Genomic DNA, 9,948 nt, shown 5'->3' with positions numbered 1-9,948 from the left:
TAGAAATAATAATATATATTTTATTGATGAGAATGAATTTTTATAGCGTTATAAAAGAGAAAAGCGCGATACATGGCTATTGTAGCCATACAGCGAATAAGACACCTATAGAGATAGCGCGGTGCATATAAAAAATTAATATTTTTTATTTCGCTAGTTCACACGATAGATAGACATGTTCGAATATGTAATTAGATGCTGAAGTCGATCGATCGACTTTTTTATATGAAAAAAACTTTTTTCTCTGATTTTAGGAAATGCTATATAGCGTCTCGTTATTATTATTGTAATTTTTACTATTATTAAATATCTCCTAGTTTTTTTTTATATTTTCAATAGCGGAGCCTATATTTTAAGTAGCATTTTAAGGAGGATGTTGGATTTATTCTCCCTCTTTCTCGTAGTCTTTTCAAAAGTAAAGATATGTTGCGTCTAAAAAAAATAGCACAATTTGACATATCTTACGGCATAAAATAAATTTTTTCGTAAATTTTATGAAATATCGTTTTCTTGCAAATAAAATATTCTTAACGTAAAATCATCGATATTTATGACGATTTTTCAAATATAATTTTTAAATACCTTAAAATATTAAAAAAGTTGTTCGTTTTTTATTTCCTTAATTCAAACGAGTTAGCGGCAAGTTCGTAGATTAATTATTTTACTTGCGTTTTTGTCCCAGTCTACCGTGTAAAATGTAAAAGTTGAAAGAAGTTATGTGTACAAATAAACTGCATATATTTAAAGTAATACGTCTTTCTTCCTCGGTACTGTTGTAGCAAGCAGATTTAAAAATATGAAAGATACTTTTATGTAAAATTTGAGAAGAGTGAAGGACTCTAAACGTAGTGGAAAAGGCACTACAGATATTTATATTCCAAAGTGGCCCTTGTACAAACGCTTAAAATTTTTACAGAAGACAATGGTTCAGAGTACTTCCATTTCAAATCCCATTACTTCTTCAGAGGAGAATATTGACGATCCTGTATCACAGATAGAAGAAATTTCAAATGAATCAATGACACAGTGGGTATCACATGTAGCAGAGGAGAACCAAGATAAGGAAATTGTTACTGAGAAACCTGAACTATGACAAATATGTATTATGACTCTATGACTACGTTTACACGGTTTCTAACTTCGACTTAGTAACTACCGTAGTTAGTGCAGTCTCGAATCCGATTAGAGTATATTTTTAGATCTAAAAGAATATACCAATTGAATCAAAGAATTCACTAACTACGGTTGTTACTAATCCGGATTAACCTTGCCGTGTAAACGTAGTTAATGAAAGTAAGATTATTATATAATAGAACTTTGACAACATTTGAATATATTTAAAGAATGAGTATAACAAAATTATTTATAATGTATATAAAATTTTACTGGTGGAATTTGGTATAGAAATTTATGCTTCGATCAAGAGAAAATTCATCTAGTAATTATACAGATTTATCAGTATCTGAAAGTTGTGCAAACACAGTAAATTAAAACAGTTGTTGATATTACAAACAGAATATTAACCTTTTTTTTTTCTAGAACATCCTTATTCACAACCAATATCTCATGTACTTGAACCTTTGCGATTTATGTCTACTCTTGTCCTACAGGCAACTTCGCAAAATGCAACTGTTTTGATCTCAACAGCATCAACAAAGCCTATATCTACTGTATCTGTTTCTAAAAAACAAGATACCGACAATCAGATGTATACCAAATAAGGATCTAAAAGAAAGACTGATACTTTCATGGAAGAAGCAATTAGTGCCATTAAAACTTTATGTCAACCTGATCCAATTATTTCACTTGAGCCTAACTTATTTGTATCCAGATTCAGTCAATATCCTGATAATGACTCTGCTCATACCTTAGGATTGTTTATTGCGGCAAAACTACGTAAAATGCAGCCTGAAGAGCGTAAACTGTGTGAAAATGAAATAAACTGCATATATTTAAAGTAATACGTCTTTCTTCCTCGGTACTGTTGTAACAAGCAGATTTAAAAATATGAAAGATACTTTTATGTAAAATTTGAGAAGAGTGAAGGACTCTAAACGTAGTGGAAAAGGCACTACAGATATTTATATTCCAAAGTGGCCCTTGTACAAACGCTTAAATAACTAAATACTTACTTAAATAAATACTAAAACTGGTATGTCAGTTTTAATACGCGCATAACATTTTCTTTATTATATTCATAAAACTTTATATATTACATATACTAAGTTTTTATTTCTCAGAGAAAAGTTTAAAATGCAATTAAATTTTATTTTAGTTTTAATAAGAACATGACAAATATTTTATTATTTACTAAGTTTAAAGTAATTACATATTTTATGTATAAATATTCATAAGAAAATATTTAAATATTATCTGAATCACAAATATGAACCTAATTAGTATATATCTAATAATTCTGCGTTTATATGTAGAGTATGTTATTTTAAGTTTCAGATGTTTTAGCATACAGATGTTTTAACGTTTTTGATATCTAGAGTATGTCATTTTTAATTTCAGATGTTTTAACATTTAGATTTTATGTTCAAACTTAGAAAAATTATTATAAAATATTTCCTTATATTATAATTGTTCTACAGTTATATTATATGTTTGTAGTAGAAATGATAAAATGTCTGTTGAAAAATATTAATATTGTTTATTTATAATTGTTATCTAAATATGTTATGCTCATAAAATACAAAGCTGGTAAAATACAAAGTGGATAAAAATTCTACAAAAATATATTTTATTTTACTGTCACTGAATTGCCTGATCTTACCATGGTATTCTTCCAATGTTATTAAAATATTCACATAAATTTTCTCGCATTTCTATGGCAGCAGAAGTATGGAGTTGCCTCCTTGATGTTGTAATCTTAATAAACCTTGTCCTTGTTCATCTCGCCATTCTCTATATTGCAATTGACCTGTCATTTCATCTTCCATATCAATATATCCTGGTGAAGTATACATCATACGGCCTATACTGTGAGATCTCAACATGTTATGAAGACAACAAATCGCCAATACAATGCAACGAGTATCATCTGGGTCGTATCTCATTGGAGATCTGAATATATTAAATCTGCTGACCATGACTCCAAATGCATTTTCCACACATCGTCTCGCTCTAGATAATCTGCAACAATAATTAAATGTGGAATATATAAATACTGATATATAAAAAAAACACCTATTCCTTTACTTCTACTTACCTGTAATTATAAATTCTTCTCTCTTTTTTTCCTGTACATTGTTCCTTGGGATAAGGTATGAGCACATTTGTAGATAAAGAAAAACCTTCATCTCCTATAATTACATAAGAAAAATCCTGCTCAGTACCTGGTAGGGGACTTGGTGGAGGAATATTAATGTCGTTTTACTACAAATGATGTTTTAGAGCACATTTATTCCATATTCCTCTGTCAGATATTCGTCCATTTGTGCCTACATCGACAAATATAAATCGAAGTTGAGCGTCCACAACCCCCAAAAGCACGATGCTGAACGTTTCTTTGTAAAAATATGAGGAATTCTTTATTAAAGTATGAGGAACTAGACTGAAGTGGAGGATCTATCCAAACATGTTTCCCATCCATGGCACCCAAGCAATTCGGAAAATTCCATCTTTCCATATAAACAATTACTTTCCAAGCCAATTCACTGTCAGGAAATTTAAGATGTGTTTCTTGCAAAACAGGAATGAGAGCATGACAAGTATCCTTTATGATCCCAGATATAGTGCTTTGTCCAAGACGGAAAGTATAAGATAGTGATTTTTTACTTCCGCCTACAACAGATAATATATAAAATTATTACATAATGAAAAATAAATCACAAAAAAATATATAACTTGCTTAAAATAGATATGCTCAACAACCTGTTGCCAAATGACGTAATGTTACAGCAAGTCTTTCTGCAGGGGAGATACTTTGTCGAAGATGAGTATCCTGTCTTTTAATTAATGGCTTCAATTTCTTTACAAGATCCTCAAACAAATCTGAAGACATATGAAGACATCTGACAAAATAAATACATAATATTAATTACTGAAAGTGATTAGAATTAACAAACTATAGTCAAATTACATTCTTACGTTCTATTGATTATAACCTATACATAAAAAATATATCTACCTACCTGCAGTACTTGTCTGGATCTTCTAGTTATAATTCTAGAAAGAGGTTATGAAAACAACCTTGTTGTGCTCTTTTAGCTATCCAGGATCTAACCCACATTTTTTTTTTTTAGGAAGAACCTTTTTCTCATATTGTGACTTTAACATCATTAGCATCACAATAATGCATATATTTTTCTTCTTTCTATGTTCCATTTTTCTTCACTTCTGTTGCAAAACCTATACATTGAAACGACAAAACGCAAACGCTTGCTCCCAACGGTCACTAGTGTGATTGACAAACATCTAATCGCAAGCGCAAACACAAACGCAGACGCAATCGTCAATCGCTAGACTTGTAGCAGAGGTCCTCCTCGACGATTCGACGCATAGTTTTTTCACTCACACCGATAATCAACGACAACTTTCGAATCGACTGCCCTGGGTTCTCAAAAATCAGCTCCTAAGCCCGTTGAATGATTTTGGGCATCCTGACAACGCGCTCCTTCGAGTGAGTTTTCCTTGCCGGTGTTGCAAAACCTTTGTTGGACTTCTCCGACTCGTTATACTTCGCGACGACATCATACATAGTCGATCTTGGGTACCCGAAGAATCGAATGATTTCTGTCGCTGAGCGCCCAGCGCGAACACTTTCGATAATCGCGGCTCTTCGATTATATTCCGTACTTGGTTTCAACATTGTGACTGTTTCGAGGTTATGAATGTTTAGTACATGCGTCTAAAGCCCTAGATCAGAGCTTGGCAAAATGTGCACGCGACGGCCGATTTTCGATTATCTCCGACCACCGCTATTCCCTTTACCTCGCCGCTCCGCGCGCTGGCAACAAGCCGCTCGAGTCTCAGGAGCGTGTTTCCAATAGTTTTCCACGTTACCCATGAAGTACTATTATTAACGCATTTTTTTTTAAGTGGTGTCCCCAGTAAGCCTAATCCACTGATAACTGTAACAACCCGTAACTAATTGAACAGAAGCGAAATAAAATATGTTAAATGAAGAATATTCAATTCGATTTTCGGCGTCTTTTATTGGTAAGAGTGGAAACGTCAATTTGGATATTGCATGTAGCGAACCGTATAAGACGTAAGGAAATCGTCGCTTAAAGAAAAACACTTCTCATTTTTTATAAACTTTCAAAAGTCAAATAAATTATTAAAAAATAACAACAATTTGGCAGTCTCTTTTCCTTCCTGAGGCATGCATCTTGTTCCACAAGAACTGAAAGATCTACTTGAATTCATTAGTGTCATTACTGAGGCCACGGTACGACTAAAAACTTGAGTGCAATAGGAAACCTTCATTTTTTAAATTTTATTTGGCACTATATGGAAATCTGTTAATTTGTGCATTATTCGAAAATGACCATTACTGCGATCAATGAAATAAGCATCCTCTATATGTTCCCACTTAGCTATTCGCGTTTTATTATCTGTTAACTTATATTTCAAATCTTTTGTAAGTAAATTATTTCGAATACATTTTAAAAGATGTGGTGGATCAAAAAGCGGTATTATTTGTTGATTGTTAATAACAATAACATTCTTTATTAATGCTTTATTAATTATTTACTAATGCTTTGAATTAATAATAAGATTTCCTATAACTTTACTATTCGTTCCTCCTTGATCACATATTGACGCTATAATTATTAATCCTGCATCTTGACCTCGTGTAACAATTTCTTTGAAAGTACGAGCAATATCTATCCATGATGTAATGCCTTTACAAAAAGAAAATGCTACTGCTTGTTTCCATGGAATGCCAAATATGCTTTTGAACATCCAAACAAGAGCATGATCTGCAATTACAATTTTTCTGTCGTATCCGTTATCTACGTAACCTTCAATAAGATCAGTGGCTGGATTATAAACTAATGAAGAGTCTAACTTAATCTCATCGAAAATTAGTATACAATATTTGTATTTGTCATCATCAAAAGTTTGCACGCGAGTTTTTATTTCCTCAAAAATATTATCATATATCCCTGGTTTTATTGGAATTTTTTGTAACAGTGTTCTTAAAGTTTCTTTGCAAGGCAAATAAAATATTTTTTCAAGAAATCTATATATTCGTGGGCTTTTTTATATAATGTAATAGCAAATATTTTGTCTTCAAGAGTATATGTTTTTTTATACTTATTTTTGTTTATATTCCTTAAGTAGCTTGTAAAAAAATGTTTTGCAGGTTGTAGTAATTCATTGATAAAATGCAACGGTGAATTTTGCAGAAATCTGTTAGCTTCTTGTAAACGTAACGATAAATTATAATTTCTTCGTGCAGTGCGTATAATAGTCTTTCTACGTGAAGCCACAAAATTATAAATTTGGCGTTCCTTAGGTTGGAGATCTACTGTCTTATTAACATTAAAACATCGTAACAGATTAACTGGAAAAAGATAAAACATGTTAAAGAAAAGAAGTAGAAAAACATTGATAAATAAGAAAAACATTGGTTAAAAGTACATATATTGGTTAAAAGTAATACAGAAAAACATAAAAAAGATGAAAAACATGAAAATAACATAAAAAAGATGAGAACACAACATGCTGAAAAAAAAGGAAATAGAAATACATGAATAAACAAGACAAACATGCTAAATTAGTTAAAAGCAACACAGAAGATTTATATTAAATTTATATTAATTGACTAATTAAGATTTATATTAATTGATTCGATGAGGTTTAAATAATTTTCTCAACTATTACTAGGAGAAAGAAAGTTTCAAAAACTACTTGAAATAAAAAAAAGTCAGTGGTGCCATTGGCATTGGAAAATTTTTTCCCTTCATTTGTATGAGTTTGTGATTTCTCCATTTTATCCAATGGAAGAATTCGTTACCTAATGGTAGAATGTTCCTATTGGACAAGATGGAGTTTAAAAATTCATCTTCAAAATTGCGGACAACTTTTTCGTCCACGATTGTACATAAATAGCATGCAAAAATATCGTGACTTAACATTTTATCACTTATATATTTTATTTATCAATGTAAAGTTGCAGTCCAAAATTCATGACAAGTATTAAAAATGTTGAGTAAACGTTACATATATTATAGATTTTCAGTACTACCAGTGTATATAGGAACACATCCTGAAACGTTAATTTTAGTAATAGATGTAAGTTATGAAGAGAATCTTTTAAAAGATATATTCTCCCAACACTTAAAAAGATACCATATCCTTTCAATACTCAAAAAACAATATTCAATTTTTTTTCACTTTTATTTCCACATTTCTTTTTATTGCTCTCATAAACTTTGTAACAAATGTTAATGTATTTCTTATATTAAATACTTTTCTTATATAAAATACTTTTTCGTCTTTTTTAGCGAAATGTCAATTGCTATGATAATTTCTTTTTTATAATATACTATTATTCCAATGTTGTGTTTTATGTATGTCTGTTGGATAGTAATGTGAATAGACAGCAGGTGGCTGCGTGACTAAATCCATGATAAAATAATACTCAGCTAATTTGCACCGACTGCTTATATATTTATAAAAATTAATAAATAGAAAAATGTTTTTACTTAGACATAATTGGCCTGTACACGGCGGCTGCTTAATAAGTTACCGGACACCCTGTATACATATTACTTATAAAAAAATATAATATAAAAAAAATTTGGTTGATCTTAAAAATGTCTTCAGCGTCTCCAGCTCTTAAATAATAATGTCCACTAATAAAGTTTCCCTTTTTATTGAACAAATTGTTATGAAGTTCATACATAAAATGACTAATTCAATGATTAGCAAAATATGAAGATATATGAAAAAATAATATATACTATGAATACTATTTTTTCACGTCTTCAAATTTCGCTAATAATGGAATTAGTCATTTTATACGAATCACTTTGTATATTGTAATTAAATATTGTATAATTTCATTATAGAATTATAATGAAATTTACCTTTATTTTTTTTCTCCAAATGTTTTCTCAATCTGTTTTTACTTGAACATAAATTCGGCGACTTTATATCACGTTCAACAAATTATATTGCTGTACCTACGTAATGTAAATGTAATATTACCGGATTAATGCAATATGAATATTTCTGAAGTAAAATCAAAAAATATAATAATATTCAAAGTACTCTGTTTATTTTCTCTTTAAAATAAATCACACCTTTTTCTTTCATGTTTTCCTACTGCATTATACAAGTTTTGAATAATTTTAACATAAAATTGATTAAATTGTAACGAATAAATAAATCCTCAGACAGTAAAAATTTTCAAGGGATATCTTGAGAATGTTTTGGAGACATATTTAAAATGTAGAATGTCCTCTGGACATCTTTCAGATATTTCGTGCAGATCTGCACTGTCTAGGTCATTACTTATATCTTACCTGATGATCATTCTTGACGATTGCTATTATGAACTATATCTTCAATTTGGTTTGTTTCTTCATATTCTAATTAAATTAAAGTAATATTAGTACATAAGAGATTGTTAAAAAGAAAATTTGATTATGATAAGACAACAAAAGATCTTAAAAAATATCTGAAAGACGTCCAGAGGACGTCCAGAGGACTTCCAAATGTCTCCTAACATCAATCCTTTCATGTTGTATAATATTAATTGGTTCTGTAAACAAATTAAATATTTATAAGAAAATATATAGTTTTATATTCACTATAACACCGTTTTTTATTGGGTATAATAGTATAATTTATTTATCATTTGTTTATAAAAAAAATTGATTTCTGTTAGTACATTTTAATAATTTTTCAATATACCTGGTAATAATAAAGTAGGCATAGCATCATTGCTTAATTTCTTTGGAAACTTATATCTTTCCTCAAAATGATTCTCACAAATAGTTCTGCTGGCTATTTTTTCTCTGCTATTTTTAATAATTTTTCATCTCCGCATGCCAATAACCATTTTAAAAACTTATTTTTATTTTTGGTAGGCTTTGGAAAGGTAAACATTCGTTTACCTGTACCATTACAGTGCAATACTGCACATTTTTTATGACTCATGTTGCTAAAAAAATATTTAATATTACAAATTAAATATTTGAAATTTAAATCTGACTTTATGGGCTGTATTCATAGTCGGATCTTATATTTAAGACTGTCTGAAGTTCACATTCAGATACTCTGTACCCAATGGATCCCAAGGTACCAAATGATCTATGCAGCATGAAAATGCAGCTGAAAATGAACTTAACACGATCTTAAATATAAGACCGGACTATTAATACAGCTATGACTCGTAACTTTTTAGGACATAGTAATGATTGGAAAAAGATTTGTTTATAAAATCTAAACTTATAACTCATTTTTCGCGAATCTACTAGATTACTTTACGATAATACGTGTACGACTTACGTCTTACTGAAACAGAATTATATTTGTAAAACACACAAATTGCGTATTTGCCGATTTTGTTAGTATACTTTTTTGTATACTTATAATCTTTTTACCTATATAATAATTGACAAAGACAACTTCATATAAGAAAGTGAATTATGAGTGGAAACTTCATATAACATTTGATGTCAATACTAACGCCCTCAGTAGATACGGGGCAGAAATACAGTGTCCTCGTAAATCCTATCTGAGTTTGTCTGCCCTGGTGTCGACTACGTTCGTTGAAGTTGTAACAGTTGGTAACAGTCGTTATAATGTCGGTAACAGAAACTCAATTCAGCTATTTATTAGGCAGATTGTATATACACGCAATGTTATAATGTTATTTAAGGTTATTTAAGATTTAATGCCTGTGTTTATACCGACGTTAATACCAGTATGTTTTATACTTTTATTTTAATTTCGTATTACCACGTAAAATGTGTGGTAATA

At 30.0% G+C, this 9,948-nt stretch overlaps 1 protein-coding gene and 1 long non-coding RNA gene across 4 annotated transcripts; both read right to left on the bottom strand.

Moving 5' to 3' along the window:
* Window positions 1-2,642: 2,642 nt before the first annotated feature.
* On the bottom strand, window positions 2,643-4,378 carry LOC105192692 (protein ANTAGONIST OF LIKE HETEROCHROMATIN PROTEIN 1-like). Of its 2 annotated transcripts, XR_003112702.1 has the most exons (5): window positions 4,140-4,378; window positions 3,880-4,019; window positions 3,451-3,789; window positions 3,215-3,308; window positions 2,643-3,138 (listed from the first exon to the last, which is right to left on the bottom strand). XR_003112702.1 is itself a non-coding variant. In XM_025297435.1 (3 exons), exons 2-3 carry the CDS (start codon window positions 4,007-4,009, stop codon window positions 3,425-3,427), a joined length of 495 nt encoding a protein of 164 aa, XP_025153220.1. In that variant the 5' UTR covers window positions 4,010-4,019; window positions 4,140-4,378; the 3' UTR covers window positions 3,385-3,424. The 2 variants fall into 2 exon arrangements, 1 of the variants encoding a protein (XP_025153220.1); XM_025297435.1 differs by lacking the exons at window positions 2,643-3,138; window positions 3,215-3,308 and having other exon boundaries at window positions 3,385-3,789.
* Window positions 4,379-8,067: 3,689 nt separating this feature from the next.
* LOC109504612 (uncharacterized) lies at window positions 8,068-9,594 on the bottom strand. 2 transcript variants are annotated; one of them, XR_003112698.1, is made up of 4 exons: window positions 9,475-9,594; window positions 8,878-9,127; window positions 8,487-8,725; window positions 8,068-8,144 (listed from the first exon to the last, which is right to left on the bottom strand). It is a non-coding gene; the product is annotated as an uncharacterized LOC109504612 (long non-coding RNA). The 2 variants fall into 2 exon arrangements; XR_003112697.1 differs by lacking the exon at window positions 8,068-8,144 and having other exon boundaries at window positions 8,227-8,725.
* Window positions 9,595-9,948: the final 354 nt, after the last annotated feature.

The sequence above is a fragment of the Harpegnathos saltator genome, unplaced genomic scaffold (assembly GCF_003227715.2).
Source record: "Harpegnathos saltator strain DR-91 unplaced genomic scaffold, Hsal_v8.6 scaffold176, whole genome shotgun sequence".
Taxonomy (NCBI): domain Eukaryota; kingdom Metazoa; phylum Arthropoda; class Insecta; order Hymenoptera; family Formicidae; genus Harpegnathos; species Harpegnathos saltator.
The sequence above is the reverse complement of the archived record's forward strand: the minus strand, read 5'-3'. Positions and strand labels throughout refer to the sequence as shown.

Coding starts and splice junctions, on each gene's coding strand:
- LOC105192692 (XM_025297435.1), bottom strand. CDS start 4,009: ATGTCTTCAGATTTGTTTGAGGATCTTGTAAAGAAATTGAAGCCATTA. Junction 3,790..3,879: donor ATTACGTCATTTGGCAACAG/GTTGTTGAGCAT, acceptor TATCTGTTGTAG/GCGGAAGTAAAAAATCACTA.